Genomic DNA, 21,331 nt, shown 5'->3' with positions numbered 1-21,331 from the left:
ATGGATGACTTAAATAAGAGATCTATATCACAAAATACGACCGTGAGACCGTCTCACACAAATTTTTGTCTAAATTAAATTTAAATTTAAATCAAATAACTTCATATTATTAGTGTGACCCGATATTTCAAAACACCACGTTTTGTGTAAAACCAATATTTTAATCAAAGAACTAAACATAAACAAAGTGAAACACAAACGTAGACTCTGGAACAACAAAGTTACTTCAATATGAAGACGTACTAATTTATTAAAAAAATATTTTATATTAATGGATGTATACGTGCAAATGTGTGTATATCACGCATCAAGATTTACTAATTATTTATTAAGTTAAAGATTTAAACATATAAATTTGTATCCAAACTACTTCGTATAATATCTGTATTTATATAAAAATAAAATATAATTATATTTTGTATAAAATTTGATATATATCGTCTTCTATAATAATATATGCAGTGCTTGACAATTATAACTGATAGTTAGATATATATATTGGGCCTAGGAAGATGAAGCCCATTGGTGGTGTCACACCAAAAAAAAAACATCGACCACAGTGGGAGTCGAACCCACGACCTTCTGATCCGAAGTCAGACGCGCTAATCCACTGCGCTATGCGGTCTTCAGACGATATCATTGTACAACTTATTAAATTTATATATACTATTCTGAAGATAGCCCGTACCTAAGATTATGAACCGAAGTGGGCTTTGCTTATTACTCCATGTTGGAATTTTTATTCTAAAAAAAAATACGTGGAGACATGTTGGCTTACTTAGTGCATATTGCGTGTTCATATAGTTTTTTTTAATAATTAATTGTATTTATATCTCAATAATTGTAATATCATAATTACAAAAAATAGGAGAGAAATTTGAAAATTTTAAATTTAAAAAACAAACAAAAAATCATATCATGACAAACATTTTAGGCCAACACTTAAACAATAGCAATAATTAGAAGATGATTAGAAATAAGAAAAAAAGGCAACTTGAAACAAAATGAAAAGGAATTTCAAAGAGATATGAAATTAAAATTGCAATAAGATTGAATTAGTAAAAAGATTCACGATAAAAAGGGGAAAAAAATCGTAATATAGATTCGAAGATAACCAATAGTCAAAATTAATAAATCACAATAAATTTGCAATTAGAGAGAAAAAAAAAGAGGGAAAAAATATGACGACTGTCGAGAAAGTAGAAAGCTATTCTCCAATCACATCACCCAAATCCGGAATGATCTTCATAATACACTCGATCTTATAATGTACTTAATGATTTTTTAAAATTTGTTTTGCAACAAATAATATTATTTATTATTAGAATATAAATTAGAATCAATCAATAACATAAATAGATTATAAAAACATGAAAAATTTTAAGTATTCCGTGATTTTCATACATCGTAACGTCAAATGACAAATATGTCCCTGAGATTTTGTAAATGCAAATTCAAACATAGTAATGACGATTATGAAATTCATCAACATCGGATTCTGACCTCTATTGTACGATCAATTATTCATTTTCGTAGTTGCGAAGGTTGTAATGTCTTACGGACGCACACATTATGTGTGTGATTAAAAGTTTGTATACACACGTGTGTATAATATATATATATATGTATGTATATATTCAAAAGTCTATATATTAATTATGACATTAGGTAGACAATTAATTATTAATTAAGACCCAATTAATTACACTAAACAACATGGTCTTACATGCGCATCATCACCTCTAATTTTAAATGGGTTGCGTTCAATCTCCAAGAATACCAAAAAATAGTACCCAAAAACGGGTTTAATTCGGGTAGGATCGAATTTTCAGAATTTCTATGTCGTTTATCTATTGATTATAGAATGGTTTGATTAATGTATAAATCAGAGAAATTTATATAAGATCATGTTTTTCCTATATCAAATTAAACTTAAAAAATATAAATTATAATAAATATGACATGAACAGCCGTCAAATTATATCACATAGAGCAAAATATTATATATAATTATAGAGTTATAATTTGTTAATATGAATGTCGTTTTCTGGGGCATATTTTTTTCCCTATTATTATTATCATAATCCAAAGTCATTGTCAAATTGTCTATCATCTTATGTAAAGTAGGCTCATTTTTCTATTCACAATTACTTGAAATTTGTGGTCAATTGATGTTCTTCATTCAGACTGTATGAACACTATACCATAATTTGATACGCATGATATGATATACATTTGATATATAATATAAGGATAATTTAAAGATAAATAAGATGTATGATAATATATTTGGTATGATTTTAATAAGAGTGATTAGCTTTATATATTAGATTGTAATGACAAAATTAACCTTATCATAATAAATTTTATAATTTCAAAGTTGTTGCTTGAGTTCATATTTCTTATCTGTTCATGTGCCGACAGTGCTTGCATGATTTATTTATTTTTACCTAATTTTATATATTATATAATATGATAATTGAGCCCTTGATTTTATGAGTCAAGTCAAATATCAATTTTTAAGATTAATCGAGTGATACTAATAATTTTATTGAGATTTAAAAAAATCATTTATATAATTATCTCGAGTTCATTTATATAATTATCATATTATATATATATATATAAAACTATTTATTTGATGGGGCGATGAAATGAGAGAACCATAAGGTTTATGATTTTTATATATTGAGGGCAATTAAGTCATTTGTAGTGTTTTTATCATTAAATTAAAATTATCACATCTCATAAAAGAGGTATTTTATCTTTATATAAAATTATTTATCATGAGCCCATTATATTATCATAGGCTTTCTAAAAAAATACCAAACGTGGAATAAGGGAGATTATTTATCAATCTCTCTCTTATCTATTGTACCAAACTATACCTAAAAATGTTTTGTATCCAAGTAATATCGAGTAATTTTAAATAGAATATAAAATTTTTTTATTTATTATTTTTTAGATCATAGATTATTATTATTATTATTATATTATTAGATTATAATGTGTGTGTAAATTGTTTGTATACACCCACGTAGCAAAACCTGACCGTTTTCCAATTCAAGCAACGATAATGAGGACATCATACGACTTTTCGAGGGGGGGGAAGACAGTATGAAAAATATCAAAAAATCAGCAAAGTCGTGAGAGAAGGAAAATGAGAAAACTGTGCTTTTCCTCGGAAGAGTGCTCTCCTTCTTCATCATCCTCTGCTTCCATTTTTCAGTTCCCATTTGGATCTTCCTCTTCTCGCTCGACTTTCGCAGATTCAGTCATGAACCGGACTGTCGGGATGGCCGAGCCGATTATCATGAAATGGAATCCTGATACAACCACCGTCATCGCGGTTACTTCGATGTTCTACGAGAATCGCCGGGAAGCGGAGGAGTTGATTCAATGGGTGAGCAATTTAAAGAAGGCAATGCGACTTGTCGTTATGGAGAATACCAACCCCGAGAAACTGGTGCACGCGCAGAATCTGATGCAGATAGCCATGAAAAGGCTGCAGAAGGAGTTTTATCAGATTCTGTCCATGAATCGGGCTCATCTGGATCCTGATTCGGTTTCCACCAGGTCGTCACGGGTTTCGACTAGGTCGAGCACGTCTGGTTATGAAGACGACGACGACGATATCAGAATCGTGAACAAGTCCATTTCTGAAGTTGAAGTCGCCTCCAGAGTTGCAATGGCGGATTTGAGATTGATTGCAGAATGCATGATTTCTTGTGGTTACGAAAAGGAGTGTGTGAAAGTGTACAAAATTATTCGGAAATCGATAGTTGACGAAGGCATTTACAGCAGGCTTGGAGTGGAGAAATTCAAACCTTCCAACATTCATAAGATGAATTGGGAAGGGTTGGACATACGGATCAAGAGTTGGCTGAATGCTCTGGAAACTGCAGTCAAGACTCTCTTCGATGGGGAGAGGATGCTCTGCGATCACGTGTTCGCGAGCTCGGATTCTATCAGAGAATCCTGCTTCACCGAAATCACAAGGGGAGGAGCCATGATTTTGTTTGAATTTCCAGAAAACGTGGTAAAAAACAGCAGGAATTTCCCGGAAAAAGTTTTCCGATCACTCGACATGTACGCCGGGATATCCAACCTCTTGCCGGAGATCGAGTCCATTTTCTCATTCGACTCAACGGCGAACATCAAATCAAAGGCACTGACTTCACTCATCGCCCTCAGAGAGAACGTGAAAGCAGCGTTAAATGACTTCGAGTCGGCGATCCAGAAGGAATCATCCAAAACCCCGGTCGCCGGCGCTGGAATTCACGACCTAACAATCGACTCAATGAAATATCTATCGCTGCTGGCCGATTACCGCAACATCCTGAAAGAAATCTTCCCAGAATCGCCCCCACCGGAACAGAACTTACTACCGGAATCATACTTGGGCCTCATCTATCCCCAAGAGCCGCCGCCACCGCCGATCTCCTTCAAAATCGCGTGGCTCATCCTGTCCGTCATCTGCAAACTGGACGCCAAGTCGAAGTTCTTCAAAGACATCTCCCTATCCTATCTCTTCCTGGCGAACAACCTCCAATACGTCGTCGTCAAGGTGCGCACGTCGAACCTGCGCCACATGCTCGGGGATAAATGGCTTTCGCTGCAAGAATACAAAGTCAAGCAGTTCGCATCGAGCTACGAGCATCTGGGATGGAGCCACGTTATCGAATCTCTGCCGTCAGATCCTTCCTCCTTAACCAGCTACGAACAAGTCAAGGAAACATTCAAGAAATTCAACTTGACGTTTGACGAGGCGTGCGACAAGCAGTCTCTTTGCGTCGTAACCGATAACCGGCTCCGAGACGACATCAAGGAGTCACTCGCAAGAAAGATATTTTATTTATATCGCGAGTTTTACAACACTCACGAGCGTACCATGGAGGGGGATAGGAATTCGGCGTTCCTAGTCAGATTTACCCCCGATGATGTGGGCCATCGATTGTCGGATCTGTTCTTTTTTCATGTTGAAGCAGGGAATTCTTTGTCATTTAACTCATCTGCTCAGAGGCAGTCTGCAACTCGTTGAAAATGTCGTCATATTATTATTATTATTTTTTAATCTATTTTTAAATTATCATGATATTATTATATCTCTTAATCTAATCTTATCAATGCAATTAGTATAATAATTAATTTTAGTAAGTTGGTATTATCACTTTTTTTTATTAAAAACAATATTTTTTTTTATTATTTTATAATTTGTTGAATATATATCTTACTCCATATAAAAAGAATAAAAATTGTTTCGATTGAAAAAACAGTCTATTCAATCTTTATCTAGTGGACAATATATTTTTCATTAATTAATTATTTATTTTGTAATAAAAGCTCTTTTATTAAATTTGAGGAAATTCGAATTTGAGATCGACACATTTATTTAGTTGATAAAGTTATATTTCACGTCCTGAAAAAAAGTATATCACGATAAATCCACCCAGATATAAATTGTTTCAATCTTATTCAGTTATAAATAATCGTACACGTATTAATTCCAATCCAAAAAAATTACAATAACACCATATTTTTTTTATTAATTATTTATTTATTTTTTAACCTTCTAAAACATATATTGCATCTCCCCAATCTCTGGAACACTTCCCAACTCATTGACTTTATATTTCAATTTAAGGGACAAAAATCTAATGGCAGCGAGTTGGGAGAACAGATGGAAGGTGACAGGGTTGACCTTTAAGAATCTGATTGCTTATAAGTCAGCCACCGAGTCGTTTGCATCGTGGTACATCCGCTGGAAACTAACAAGAGACTTCAATTGCTTCTTTATTCTGTGTCTCATTTCCTTTGGTCACTCATGCATGCATGTCTTGAATTTCGGTGATGTTACTTTCTCTTCCTCGAGGAAAAAAATGTACCAGTTCGACATTTACTGGTTCTGCTGTACCAACAAAATTGTGCCACGATACTTGACCTGCCTACCAAGATAACTCATAGAAAAGGCAAGTCCATTGACTTGAAGGACGTAAGATTTTATCAATTCAGTTCTTGGATGAAATCCCACGAACTTGTTTAGCAACTTCTTTAATTTCTTTTTCAATAAATTCGGCCGTGTAGCAATATTAAGGACAAATTTAAAATCAGTGCATCTACATTTTTTTTTTCCTACAATTCTTTTGATTATAATAAATGTTACTATGTCTAAATCGGATTTCAATATGTTGTATTTGGATGGATAGAATTGAAATCTGTGTATTTCGATTATATTTTTATTGTTAATAATGAAACAATTCATGAAATTTTAAAATTTTAACTTATTTAATTTATTTACACTTTAGTTACATAAAATATAATGGATTTCAATTGCCTCTATTATTGGTTAAACTTGATATTCATCATAATTGACATTAAACATTATATAAATATGGAAGAGTGAATTTGAAGTTTATGATATTGTTTCTCTAAACCTACAAAAAAAAATATTTGAAAATGTCAATCCATACACAACCTAGAGTTGAGGAAATGAATTTGAAAAGCATGTATTTCAATTAATTTTATTGTTTACAATGCAATAATATATCAAATTTTAAATCAACACCTTATATTAGTAATATAAAAAGAATGAATTTCAAATGACATCTTTATTGGATGAATCCTTATTAACATGAAATAATATATAAACATGTAAGAAGTGAATTTGAAGTTTATGTTATTACTTCTCTAAACAACAAAAATACATTTGAAATTTATCGATCCAATCACAACTTTATTGAAGTGTATAACTGACATGTCTATTGACAACAAAACAGTATAGTGTGTGTTGCACTAGAGCAAGAAAGATAAAATGCTGCTGTTATAAACAACGGGGGCGGCTGTAACATATGGTGAACCACGCGTATACAAACATTACAAACTTAAGAAGAAGCCAAGTCGGCAGGTCGCAAGGTGTTCCGCCATCCTGAAGAGTGTCGGAGAAAATGTTTCAGATCAGCAGTAGGAGCTTCTACGGTCCATGTCTCGTAAAATTCGCTTGGATGGAACACGCTCGTCTCACTTGGGAGTGGCATCAACCCTGGTTGTGTACCGGGAACAAATAAATCACCTTCTGATTTTACGCAGCCTGTACATTCCTGCACCTTGTCAGCTGCCTATGCAGCAAACCAGCGAACTTTCATTGATATCCAGAACATGAAGAGTCACAAGTAACACAAACTAGAGAAACAACTCTTCAGAAATGAAACATAACGGTGTCAAAATCAATCTTCATTTTTGTTAACCAACGCAAATGGGCAACCTCCCCAAAACAAAATTGATCTTTAAACAAGCATTATGGTAACCCTTTTAACCAAGGATGATATACGACGGATTCGAAATGAAATGTTTAGAAAATGAATAAGGTAGTGAAAGTATAAAGGCATGGGATAATAAAATAGAAAAAGAACACAACAGAAATACCCAATTTCGCGAAGAAATATATCACTTTTTTCATGAAGCTTAGGTAATGCAACGTTATATTCATTTACCTTTTCTGTGTAATATTTAAAAGCCACCTTCTTCCGCCCAGCTTCATATATATTGCACTGAGAGTATATCTTTACGTTGCGCAAAAAAGAAAAACTTTTTAGAAAAAAATTAACTCACGACAATGTGCATATTTAGAAAGACATTCAAGCAAATTAAGAAATCCATGAAAAAAATCATCACCTGTGATTCAACACTGACACAAACAGCTAGCGTATATTCCCCAATTTCTAGTATAGTTATTGTACAGATGTACTTTCCCAAATCTGACACGAGGATGCCCCTGTCGAGTCCCATCAAAGAAACAATGGTGGATGGTGACCCGAATACATCTATCATTTATATTAGAAGGATCCGCACCAAAATAAGCATGGTCTTATCATGATTCGCAAAATGGCATCTAAGTGGGACAATAAAGAAGTCAAGAACATGTCACAATAAAATATGATCGAATTTCATTCAAAAATTCATAGATACCGAGAAATGGTAATATCGGTGCTCTCTCGAGTAATATCTATCAGCCCGTCGTCGTAATCCTTGAGGCTGCAACGATCAATCCAAATATGCTTTGAATTTGGTTTAATTTGAATTCCGTCAATATCATGTCCCCTTCCTCCTTCGAATAAAAGGTTGCAGATAATCACATGTTCACATTCCTTTAACCTCAAACCTTTTCCAGTGAGTTTAATTCTTTGACCACGCCCATCAATGGTCTTATAAGACGACACATTTAAATAAGATGAGAGCTCGATGGTGCCTGAAACTTCGAAGATGATCCACAAAGGCTCTTTTTTCCGACATGCATCGCGAAGTGAACCAGGTCCATCATCTAGAAATACATAGAATTGGGTTGAGAAACAAGAAAATCATTATTAAAAAAGATGCGAATTCAAGAAACCAGCTCAGTAAATCAGCATTTAGTTTAGGAGATAAAAATGACAAGTCCTATTTATTCATCAAGGCTATAAAACAATGGAGCACGGTACCAACAATTTTGTATATTCATATGCTGAAACTCTATATTCCCCAAACCAAAATTCTTCTAGAAAACAATGACACTTAATATTATCAATCATTTTTAGACCAATCCTCAAATTTGTTACATTGTTTGGTGACAATCTCTCCTTACTTTCAGATAATATCTTATCATCATGTTACATTCCACAAATCAGACATCAAACTATCGATTGGCCATTAACAAAAATTGGAACATAATTCGTCCAACAAGGACAGGTAATAACGTAATCGAAAACTGACAGCAAAATAACCAAAATTACATATGAACGAAGGAAAGAACCACAGGATCAAACCCTCAAAAGAAAGGTCGTGACAAATGCTAACAAAGTAATTCAAATATTTTGACTTGCACGTTTCAATGGTTGAGTTGTTCTCAAGACAAGAATATGCCATAAAGTAAATTCATTTTGAAAGAAAACGTTCCTTGCTTTGCAAGATACAAATTTATGTCCTAAATTCTTTTTCTTTTTGATAAGATTTTGCTCATGAATTTTGACTTTCTAGAATATTGATTTTCTTAAACTCAAGATTCGATTTTTATTATTTGGAAGAATTTGTTTAATAATAAAAGACTATTTTCTTATTTTGTATCAAGATCAACACAAGTCTATATATATAGAAGAATAACTGCTGCACAATTGACGAAAGTTCTAGAAAAGCGAGACGAGTGAGATACGAGAAATATTTTTAAGAACTCGCAAAGACAAAGCATCGCTCGTTTACTGTGTTGTCGTGACGTATTGAAGACATTTGAAGACAACACTCATACAAAGTGTTGATTGGATAATTATTTTGTTGCTCCAAATTTCGGTTACACATATTTGTATTATTATGTATTGAGACAAAATAAACTTATATTACGAAATAATAATTTTGACATATAAAATAAGTACAAATTAATAATTTTGATATAAAAATTAATATTTTTATATAAAAAAACTTATATTATAAATCTTAGTTTTGATATAAAAAGTAGTAATTTTGCAGTAAAAACTAATATTTTAGATCTAAAAAGTAATATTTTTAAGATAAATCGGGCGCATATAATACAAAGTAATATTTTTAACATAAAAACTAATATTTTTTCAATGAAAACTAATATTTTTGAATCAAATAAACATATTTTACGGAGTAATACTTTTGAATTTAAAAACAATATTTTTTAATCAAACAAACATATATTAAAAATAATATTTTTGACAAAAAAATAATATGTTTGTGGAGAAAACTATATATATATATATATTTTTATTTATTTATTTATCTAATATTAGTTTTTTTCACAAATGTATTATTATTTGTCAAAGTATCTTCTCAATATGTGTTTGGTTGATGAAAAAATTTTTTAAGTATTATTTCATAATATATGTTTCTTTGTTATGTCAAAATATTAATTTTTATTGAAAAAATTTTATTGTTTATATTTAAAATATTACTTTATATGATATGTTGATTTAAGTAAAAAATATTACCTTTTAGATTCAAAGTATTAGTTTTAAATGTAAAATTATTACTTTTTTATGTCAAAACTAATACTTTGTAATATAAGTTTTTTAATGTTAAAATATAGGGGTGTCAAAATTTAACTCGATTCGACAACTCGAAACGGTTCGACTTGAAAAAAAACAGGTTTGGTTGGGGTTGATCCGAAAATTTTAATTTAAAAATATATATATATATTTAATAACACCTGATTTGACCTGAAAAAATAATATTGTGGGTTGACCCGAAAATTATAATTTTTTTTAAAAAAAACTATAATTATTAATATTGCTTACATTTTATATATTGCAGATATTTATTTTATATATTTTTTTATTATTTTTTTTACATTAAATGATGACTGAATTGACAAGACGTTTTCAGATGCATGACACAGTCTGCCAGTCTGCCATTGCACTGCTTGTGTCGGGTGGAGTTAATTTTTGACATCCCTAGCATGCAAAAAGTGTGAATCGATTTTCTTATTTTGTTGTCACACGAAAAGTCATATTAAAAGTTTCTTACTCTATTTCACATATATCTGATAAAAAAAAACTGCAAGTATAGAAATTATTATAAAAGTTGCCTTCATTTTCATCCGACAATCCATAGTAACTCAATATTCAAGCAGAGGCGACCCTCGGATGGTCAATATGGGCCACCACACAGGCCTCCTAACCAGTTGGATAGGGTCCCAATTAAAATGGGGTTAGAGGTATATTGGGTTGGATATTTGGGCTTTGGATTGAGAGTGAGTTTCTGGAAAAACTTGATTATGAAATATTGATTGATGACTTTGCTGATAAAAAAGCAAGAAGATCGATTTTTCACCGTTAATCGTAATAGAATATATTTTTATTTTTATATGATGTAACGACAGTGATTATTAGCAATGTATAATGTAATGTTTTTTTTATTATAAATATTAGTTTATGTAATCAAATAATGAAATTATCTTTATATCATTGATTTTAGTTTTAGTTTTATATAAATACAAAGGTTTTTTTTTTTTTTTGGCACCGGACCTTTCAAAGTCTGAGACCAGCCCTGGTCTCAAGCCAACCACATAAACAAAATGTACACTGTTGAAATTTGAAGAGGTCTGTTGATCATAAATGGACATGAAATAAATTATAATGTGTGTATCAGAAGTTAGTGTTGTGCTCTGATGTTGTCAACACGCGATCACAACATGCAGCGGAAATTGATTATTTAACGCACACGTAAACTTTTAATAAATAAAGATCAGATTTTAATTATGCACAAGTATAATGACTCATGGCAAAAATTCACTAGAAAAAATGTGTAAATCGTTTACAGCAAAACAATACTAGTGTGCATAACAAAACTAAATTTCTTGACATTCCAAGGAATTAAGATGCATCAAAATAAACACAACTCAAAACTCGATGCATAAATCGAAATGTGTGCTGCTTAAAATCAAACAAAATAACACTCTTCAATCAACATTCTGTGTCGGTGTTGTTCTCGATTGTTGCCAATACCAATCAGAACACAGTAAATATGTGAATCAATCACACAAACTTTTCAAACGAAAATTTTCAACTCTTAAATATGAGTGTGTTCATAGAGAACTCCGGCAGCTGCACAAAGTGATCAACCGATCACACAAAAGCTTCTTCATCAAAATAGGCTCGGCTCTCGTATTTTTCTTCTATGCAATAACTCCTCTGCCGACCTTACCCGAGAAGTCTCTCGCCACGGCGGTAAAGCTCTACATATTTATATCCAATGTTTGACCTACAAATAATTTCATAAAAGACTTCTAAAAAATATAGAAACAAGATTTTCATTAGGGATAAAACTCTTTTAAACAATGATAAATATTTTGGAGATAAAAAGCATATTAAAAACAAATCATATAATATCTATAAATAAATCAAGCAAGATATTATCATTTAAAAATAAATCAAACAAGATCTTATAATATAGAAAGACAAAATTTTAAATTGATATTATCAATTTTAACAAAAATAAATAAAAAATAAAACATTCCTTTTAAAATTGATATGAGATTTTTGGACATATGACATATCATAATATTTATGTTTAGTATATTTATTAGGACATGAGATTAATGGACGCGTCTCCTTTACTTAGAATTACGTTTGTTATCCGAAACGATAAGTACATCAAAAAAGTAATAATAATAATAATAAAAAGTATACTAGGATTGAATCAAATCTTAAACGTTGATANTTTTAAACGGGCCTCAATTTATAGGCCCATTGTTCATAAAATATATATTAACGGACCCTAGTCCTTTGGTCGTGAGCCGTCTCTGAATTTACAGTTCTTCCCCTTGCCGAGATTGCTGTCATGTTGTTTGTCCTTGTCGACGCTTACAGAAGCTGCAAGATTCAATACCGATCTGTTCCGGAACAAAATATCGCCAGGAGTCGCCGGTCCGTAGCAGCTTTTGTTCTGGGTTGATTACCCTGCACCGGAGCCACCGTTCCGATACCGATATTGCAAACCCTTGTTATTTATTATCTAAATCTAAAAGGGATCCTGAGAGAAGTTGTCTCCCCGCCATGTCCCGGATTAAGTATTCCCGATCGAAATACTTGGCGGATCCGATGGTCAATGCAGATGATGGCAGTGAAACGAACACGGAGGTAATTAGAATAAAGGACTAATATTCGAGTTTAAATCTTTCTGTGCTAATTTTATGTGATGAAAAGATTAAACCTTTTAGATTATTGATTTGGCATCTCTTTTGGAGGTAATTGTTATAAATTATAATAGAGGATTAATATTATTCTTTCGATTTCCCAAGTTTAAATCTTTATTTGCTAATTTTTCTTCTATGATAAAAAGATTAGACATTTTAGATTATTGATTGATTTGACATAATTTTTGGAGGTAATAATAAATCAAAATAAAGGATTAATATTCATCTTTCTGTTGCCCAAGTTTTAGTCTTTCTGTGCTAATTTTCTATGATGAAAAATTAGATTTTTTTCCAGATTATTGATTTATTTTTTACATAATTTTTGAAGGTAATTATACATTAAAATAGAGGATTAATATTCTTCTATAGATTTCCAAAGTTTAAATTTTTTTTGTGCTAATTTTCTGTGATGAAAATTTTATAGAAAATTTTCAGATTATTGACATTTGTTTTGAGATCGAGTTGAACATGGTGTGCTTGTAGTTTGGCAAACCGGATAAAATACGAGATGTATATTCGTAATAGGTATTTTAATGGGGAAAAAATATATTTTGATTTGTTCAAGGAAATCGTGATATTGGCCGTTTGAATTTCATGACTGGAAGTCTCAGTTTTTTGAATCTTTATGGAATTAAAGACATTGTGCTTTATGATTATCCTAGGTTTTATCTACCGGATGATTTTTCCACTGCGTCTGTTTTGTTGAGTTTGCAGCGGATATTTATATGTCAATATAATGTGATTTTCTGTAAATCTACACAGGTGGATAATCTCAATAAAATGTTCATCCATCCTTGCAAGAGGTGCGCGGGGAAGAATCATTGGAGATGTCTTCCTTCGGAGATATTTTTCGAAATTCTTTTACGTCTTCCAGCGCATGTTATACATGATGTGATTACACATGTCTGCATAGCTTGGAACTTAATAATCAGTACAAAAAAATTCATTTGCAATCATCTTCAAAATTCAACTCCTGGAATCATAATCATGGAAAATCTCAAACCCACGAATGGGATTTATGTTGAAATTCGACAAGGTTGTCTGGAGATATGCAAGTTTGACTGCAGGGATTTTTATTTACGTGGCAGCAGTGTTAATGGTTTAGTGTTGGCCTTCACCGGCGATAAAGGAGACCATCTTGGCAATAAAGGAGACCATCACGTTCTTTCTATTATCAATCCCTTGACAAAACAACATGAACCTCTGCCATATGACTCAAGTGTAGTACTCAGGACAACTTTAGCATTTGCTGAGGCTGCGATGAAGTATAAAGCGGTGCGCTCGTTTTTTCGCTATTCTCGATCAGGTATATCTGTGCTAACAATCGGAGTTGATAATGTTTGGAGGCACCTTGACGTGCAACACCTATCGAAGCTAGGTCGAGAAACGTTATTTTATTATCCATTTGCTACTTATGGCTATGTGCACTGGATCGGCGAATCCCGTGTTGTGACACTGAATTTAGATACTGAAATCATTTATGAGTTTGTTCAGACTGTATATGATCCATTTATGTCTGTGCCTCTAGCAATGGGTCGTAATCTATCCTGTTGTCGTCTGTCCAAACTTCAAGAGTCACTTGGGTATTTGATGGAAGTTATGGAAATGAACCCAGAAACTGGAGAGTGGACCAAGTTGCTTAGTTCCGATTTGAAACCTCTGAGTGACAGATTCAAAGGCTTGAAATCAGTCGAACTCTTTGGTGTTTTAGCTGGTGGCGAGGTGTTTCTATTTGGAATTTCTGGTTCTGAGAAACTTTGGGCAGCTTATAATGTTCGGACAAGAGAAATTCAATCGTTTCAGTTCGAAAAAAGTGCTCGAAAATGTCATCCCACAGCTCATGTGAACACCATGATTTGGTACGAATGAAGAAGAGTGACGTTTCACAAAAACATGATTCCACGAATCGGAGACCTTCCAACCGAGGCTTCTGTCCTCCGCAACTTCAAGCCCAGTTGTGTCGTCTAACCCTTCGTGCTCAGATTCCACGTATTGGAGACAACGCTAAGTGCTGTTCCTCCCAGGTTGTCGCCACCCACCGGTCTTTCCTCCGTCTCATCTTGGTTTTCTCTTTCTGGGTGTTGTATTCAACCTAGTCGACGTACAGCAAATCAAAGCAGCTCACCTATTGCGCCATTGAGTTTGGGCATTAATGTAGAATCAATTTAAAAAAAATGATGTTAATGTAACTTGATTTCTTATTCATGTAAATCGTTTTCGAAAAATATATATAGCTATTTATTACTACTATTTTCTTGTTATTGATATATATCAGAGGAGTAGAGACTTGACAAAAACACGATTTCTCAATATACAAAGTGACTTAAAATTAATTTTAAGATATTAAATCGAGTAACAACTCTGTTTAAAATATTTTCGAGTTTAATATTTCTGACTCGGAAATCGTCAACCCAACCCACAAAATTATCAGGTGGTAATAATGGATCTTGATGGACAAGTTAGCTCTTCTTTTTTAATGTCACACTATATTTGCGACCAAAATCTAATCCAAATTTCCCCTCCAAAACTTACTCCCAGTTGCTGCTTTCAAGCACCGTGAGAGCCGCCGCTCTTCTCCTCTTGTCACCTCCCTCGCCACCGTACAACCGCATGGTCTTAACTCCAACAACCTCGCCATGCTCAATTTCACTTAATTACAACATGCTCCGGCAATTTAGCTCGTGAGACTTGAATTCTTATCTTCCAGACCAGACTTCCGAGCGTGGGCCTTCGACGGAGATGCCGACGGTGGAGCGTAAATTTATTAGGTTTAGTCCTATTGTGGAGTTTTTCCGAGTAATTGCTTAATTTGGATTCCAGACAGCGTCGAGTCATTTCTCGAGGATTTTGCAATGAAAACTCGTTTACTGATTCTGCACGGTCTTATTTTTTTAGTTCATGGATGGTATAATATGACTGCTACTATCTCTAGGTCGTTTTTTCAAGTCTCTGTGGGGTAGCGTGATTAATTTGTACTGAATGGATGGTGAGGGGCTAGTGAGGCCACTGTAATCGAGTGAAAAGATTCACCACTATCAAGCTCTTTCTGATTATTTGCTAGTTACCATGAGGCATGGGCAGTTTTTTGTATATTATTGTTTCACTAGCTGTCAGCGGATCCGTGTAGCAAATCAGATCATCTAGAGGGTGAGAATAGAGCAAAAATGCAATCCCATATGATGTTCGGATTAAATCATTTACTTTGTATGATGAAAATATGTTTTTTACTTTATGAATATGACGTCATTTATAGCTCTGTACTGTAACAAACTATTCATTATGCACCTATCCAAATGCCTATACAGGCTCAGTACCTTATTCATCTACTAACATGCATGATGATCCTTACTCGATATTTGTTGATGTGGATCTTGAGGAAACTTGTTGGGGTTGTGGACTTCGTGTTCTTTTCCCACCCCATGCGGCTGTATTTAAATGTGGCTGGTGTGGAGCCATGACGAAGCAAATGGCAGCGAAATACAATAACAAATACTTGCGATGGAGAAGATTTCGGGACCGTTGTTTGTCAGTGTTGTTCTTGTAGTTATGCTTTTCTTTATATGTAAGTATCTGATGCCTTGTTCCATAATGTTTAAGCTCCCTGGTTCTTGCTTCCAAAGTTTTTGAATGAGTTTTCTCTTGTATTAATCTTTTAACAATAAAGTCCAGATACCACATATTCAAGCGCTGATGTACAAGAGTAGTGTTTTGCTTTTGATGGATGTCAGTGTTATCTTTGTTGTTGTGACCACGCAGGTGGTGGCATTTGGGCTGTTTATACTGTAGTCTTCTCGATCAGTTATGTGGTATTTTTGTTTCACTTTAGCATCGATCCTGTCTATATCTACTATATCTTCATTTTGCCTTGCGACATTTTGACCTGCCAGTGTTCAACAAAATATAATTTGGGGTAGCTATCCGACATTGAGGAAGAGTGGACCGGAGAATTACACCTTTTGTCATTACTGCTCAAAACCAAAATCACCCTGGACACACCATTGTCGTTCATGTGGAACGTGTATGCTCGACATGGATCATCACTGCCCATTTGTAAGTGTTGAGCACCCTTTCACAACTTGTATAATTGAATTTTTGTTTGATGCAATCAAATTAATAATAAAATCATGTTTTGCACCGAGCTGCAAAGAGGGTAAAACTTTAGGTGCATCAAATATTAGATGGTTTAAGAAATTTTCAGGCTTGTGTGCATTGAGATTTTTAAAGTGCAAAATATGGATACTTTTTTTTTTCCTTAGAGGAAGTCTGATCCCAATAAGAAAATTGAACAATTGGATAGCCAAGTTTGGCTTATTAAAGGCGTAATGGTAACTTTTCATTCACTAATACTAGTGCTTTACGTTATCATAAGACGGTAGTTTGTCATCATCAGTGTTATAACCATTTGTTATTTGTAAATGATCACCCGTACCATCTCATTGTCTCCTGTTAAGACATTGATTAAAAAAAACAAGGTGACACCTGGGATCTTGCCATGAGATGTGATCTTGTTGTATAATTTGTCTCTCAATTCCCACATAATCACCAGGTTCTCTTCTATGCAGATTGGGAACTGTGTTGGCGCTATTATGTTTCTCATTTCAGCAGTCACAGGTACACTTTATGTTTGCCCTAACTCAAATGGTTGTGCCATAGTAATTTTTCTTAACTTATTACCACTATCGGCATGCAGTATATTCGATGCGCCTAGAGTGATTATGGATGCTACAATTTAACAGAGCCACCTATTGATGCACCCAAAGATCACGTGTAAATCTGAGAGGGAAGTTAGTCCTCAAGGTCTGAGCAAAACATGATATTTTTATTAACTCCTGAACAGAACATGATATTTGGAGAAGTTTCCTCAGTGGGTGCATTCCCTTGATGGGCTCACTGAACTACAATTGTCCTGGAGCAGATTAAGAGAGGATCCATTACGACACCTTGGAGTTTTGCCCAATCTGGTAAGCCTAATCATGTGGACACTTTCATATGAAGGTGAAGAATTATTTTTCAAGGACACAGAATTTCAGAAGCTCAAGATATTGGCGTTAGGTGGATTAAGAGGATTGAGATGTGTGAGGGTGGGGAAGGGTTCCATGCCTCATCTGGTAGAATTGAGACTTTGGGATTGTGGACAAATGGAGGAGTTGCCAGAGGGCATCGAACATCTAAGGAATCTTAAGCTTATGGTGTTCAATGCAATGTCGGAGAAATTCACGAGGAGACCTGCTGTGCAGAAATAAGAAGAAGGGATTGGGAGGAAGCTTGCGCATGTTTCCCAAGTTTTGGTTTGGAATCAAAGTTAGAAATAACATGACTTTTATGAATGTTATAATTTTATTCCAATATGGATTGATTAATTATTTGCATAATAATGAGAGTTTTATGTCATTTCTATTTTTGTCTAAATTCGAAAAATCCCATCATTGACTGAAAATATATTAATATGTGATATATGTTTATTTGATTGAAAATATTAATTTTAATATTAAAAAATTAGTTTTTATTATAAAAATATTAATTTGTAACATATGCATTCATTGAATGAAAATATTATTTTTTAAATTAAAAATATTTGTTTTTTTCACAAATGTATTATTATTTGTCGAAGTATCTTCTCAATATGTGTTTGGTTGATGAAATTTTTTTTAAGTATTATTTCGTAATATATGTTTCTTTATTATGTCAAAAAATTTAATTTTCATTGAAAAAATATTATTGTTTATATTAAAAATATTACTATATATGATATGTCAATTTAACTAAAAAATATTACTTTTTAGATTCAAAATATTAGTTTTAAAAGTAAAATTATTATTTTTTTAATGTAAAATTAATATTTTGTAATATAAGTTTTTTAATGTTAAAATATAGGGGTGTCAAAATTTAACTCGATTTGACAACTCGAAACGGTTCGGCCTGAAAAAAAAAAGTTTGGTTGAGGGTTTTTGGGTTCGAGTCATATCAGGTTGGACTTGATATCTGACCCGAAAAAGTAATAGGGTGGTTTGACCCGAAAATTTTAATTTTTAAAAATATATATAATTAATAATATTGCCTACATTTTATATTTGAAAAAAAAATTATTATATATTTATATCATAAAATTTCATCATTTAATATTTATTTTGTATATTTTTTTATTTTTAAACAATTATTTATTTGATTTAGTAAATATATTTTTAATTTTCTACAATTAAATTTTCAAACTTAATAATATATTGGAGATTTTACTATTATGCGTTTAAATTAAACTATTTTTTAAATTTTTATTTAATTATTTTTAAAAAAAAATAAAAATCGGGTTAGGAGTTTTCCGGTTGGTTAGGGTTTGAGTCGAGTTCGGCTTGAACAGTTTTTAATACTATCACGTGTCAACGCGACCCGAACTCATTTGACCCTCCCATATTGACACCTCTATTAAAATATTAATATTTATGTCAAAAAATTTTGTTTTTACATAAAAAATTATTACTTTATACTATATGCTTATTTTGACGAAAAGTGTTACTTTATATCAACAAAATTATTAGTTTTCACTGCAAAATAGTACTTTTATATTAAAAGTATTAATTTATAATATATGGTTATTTGAATGAAATTGTTATTTTTTAGATCAAAAATATAGTTTTCTCCGCAAACATATTATATTTTGTCAAAAATATTATTTTTAATATATGTTTGTTTGATTAAAAATATTGTTTTTAATTTCAAAAGTATTACTCCGTAAAATATGTTTATTTGATTCAAAAATATTAGTTTTCATTGAAAAATATTAGTTTTCATGTTAAAAATATTACTTTGTATTATATGCCGATTTATCTTAAAATTATTACTTTTTATATCCAAAATATTAGTTTTTACTACAAAAGTATTACTTTTTATATCAAAACTATGATTTATAATATAAGTTTTTAATATAAAAATATTAATTTTTATATCAAAATTATTAATTTTTACTTACTTTATATGTCAAAATTATTATTTTGTAATATATGTATATTTTGTCTCAAAAATATTATTTTTTATGGAAAAAATATTAATTTTTATGTTAAAAGTATTAATTTATAATAAATGATTTTAATAATTTTTGAATTACTACATTATATGAATATAATCTTGATTTTTTTGCATTTAAACAAATAGTCACGTTTAAAACTCCATTCTCATGACTAAACTCTTTAATCAAGAGAATTGTTATGTGGGCCAAATTCTTGAAAACGGCTATCAAGTTTCAATCCCAAAAATCACATTGGGGGCAGAGAAACTTGAAATCAAATTCTAACTTGAAAGATACTATTCAATTGAGCTAGAGCTCGACCCAAGTTTTTCGTCAAGTCGAGTTGTGTTCGACCACGAGTTCTTCCTTGTGCTCATGATCACACTTGATATATTTATTTATTATACTACATGTAAGCCTATTTATGCTGAGACTTCACAGTATTTCTTGACCCATCTGTCTAGCTTTTACCCAAAATAATTTTCCGAATTCTGATTCAAACTGATAAAAAAAATCTTTGATGTTTAAGGAAAGTTTCAGCTTTAGTTTGATTTCGGTTAGTCTTAGTCGATCTTAGCATTATAAGTCAGTAACTTAGTCCGGCCGAATCCTCAATTATGTCACGAAGAATCGATCCTGCCGAAACTCAGACTTGTCCAATATAGAGTCATGTCGAAAATAGTCGTTAGTCATGGTTTATTTTTGCTGAATTTCATTCTTCGACTTTTTATGTATTTTAGCTTTATTAACATTGCTTAAAATCGATTTAGTCCTTATTACGTTAAATCACCAAAACTTTAATTTTGTATGTAACAATAATTATATAGCATGGTTATAAAACTTTATTATATGAAAATGATGGTGATAATTAACAACTGTAGTATCATTTATATTAATTATGAGTAGTGGTAATAATAAAAAAATCATAAGCTAATAATACTAATGTATCATATAGCAATGTCATTGTTATTTATATTGCAAAAATCTTATATATTTTTAATTTATAACTTTAAAATTTTTATATTATAAAGATATATATTGTTTCGGTATTTCATTATTTTGGTATACACCGAAATTTCCAAATTTCATGTTGTTATCGTACCGAGAAGTTCAGTATTTTTACAGTACCGTACCAAATATTCGATATACTTAAAATTTCTTTAAATTCGGTATTTTTTATTATAGTAAACTCGATGTATAGAACATTGCGGTATTCTTTCCCGTTTTAATAGTACTTAGCGTGTTATATTGTGCTCCAATATTATTTGGAATGAGTATGCCTATAGCTAGTGTATTTGCATGCGTTTTGATTTATTAATGCATTTTGTTTACTTAAAAAAAATATTTTATTGGACATAAATTAAAAGGACTTTTTAGCATGGCGATGGCCGATGGAGAAACTTTGGGAACATGAATGGCATCGATCAGATGAGAAACAATCAAACAAATCGGTATCCAAAATTATATTGGACATCATTGCCTCCATTTTTTATTTTAAAGAAATTATTATATTTAATTAAAAATTAATTATAAAAAGGAAAAAAGAAAACATTTTGCCGCTGTTCTTCATTTTTTCACTCTTCTGCTTTTCTTGATTCTTCACCATCTCCAATAACCGTCCCAAGAAGCCAAAAATGTCAATCGTGTAT

General features: G+C 31.9%; 2 protein-coding genes, 1 non-coding gene and 2 pseudogenes across 3 annotated transcripts; 3 read left to right on the top strand and 2 right to left on the bottom strand.

Moving 5' to 3' along the window:
* Positions 1–551: 551 nt before the first annotated feature.
* Positions 552–625, bottom strand: TRNAR-UCG (transfer RNA arginine (anticodon UCG)). The gene has a single exon. It is a non-coding gene; the product is annotated as a tRNA-Arg (tRNA).
* A 2,414-nt stretch (positions 626–3,039) lies between these two features.
* On the top strand, positions 3,040–5,046 carry LOC140961754 (exocyst complex component EXO70H1-like). The gene has a single exon (XM_073420436.1). The coding sequence runs from the start codon at positions 3,161–3,163 to the stop codon at positions 5,039–5,041; it is 1,881 nt and encodes a 626-aa protein (XP_073276537.1). The 5' UTR covers positions 3,040–3,160; the 3' UTR covers positions 5,042–5,046.
* A 1,618-nt stretch (positions 5,047–6,664) lies between these two features.
* On the bottom strand, positions 6,665–8,342 carry LOC140961097 (putative pectate lyase 21; annotated as a pseudogene).
* Positions 8,343–12,272: 3,930 nt separating this feature from the next.
* LOC140960865 (uncharacterized) lies at positions 12,273–14,889 on the top strand. Its single transcript, XM_073419175.1, has 2 exons — positions 12,273–12,626; positions 13,445–14,889. The coding sequence occupies exons 1-2, from the start codon at positions 12,543–12,545 to the stop codon at positions 14,549–14,551; spliced, it is 1,191 nt and encodes a 396-aa protein (XP_073275276.1). The 5' UTR covers positions 12,273–12,542; the 3' UTR covers positions 14,552–14,889.
* Positions 14,890–14,985: 96 nt separating this feature from the next.
* Positions 14,986–18,067, top strand: LOC140961158 (protein S-acyltransferase 11-like; annotated as a pseudogene).
* Positions 18,068–21,331: the final 3,264 nt, after the last annotated feature.

The sequence above is a fragment of the Primulina huaijiensis genome, chromosome 16 (assembly GCF_012295235.1).
Source record: "Primulina huaijiensis isolate GDHJ02 chromosome 16, ASM1229523v2, whole genome shotgun sequence".
NCBI classification, from domain to species: Eukaryota; Viridiplantae; Streptophyta; class Magnoliopsida; order Lamiales; family Gesneriaceae; genus Primulina; species Primulina huaijiensis.
This window is presented reverse-complemented; position numbering and strand designations above follow the sequence as displayed.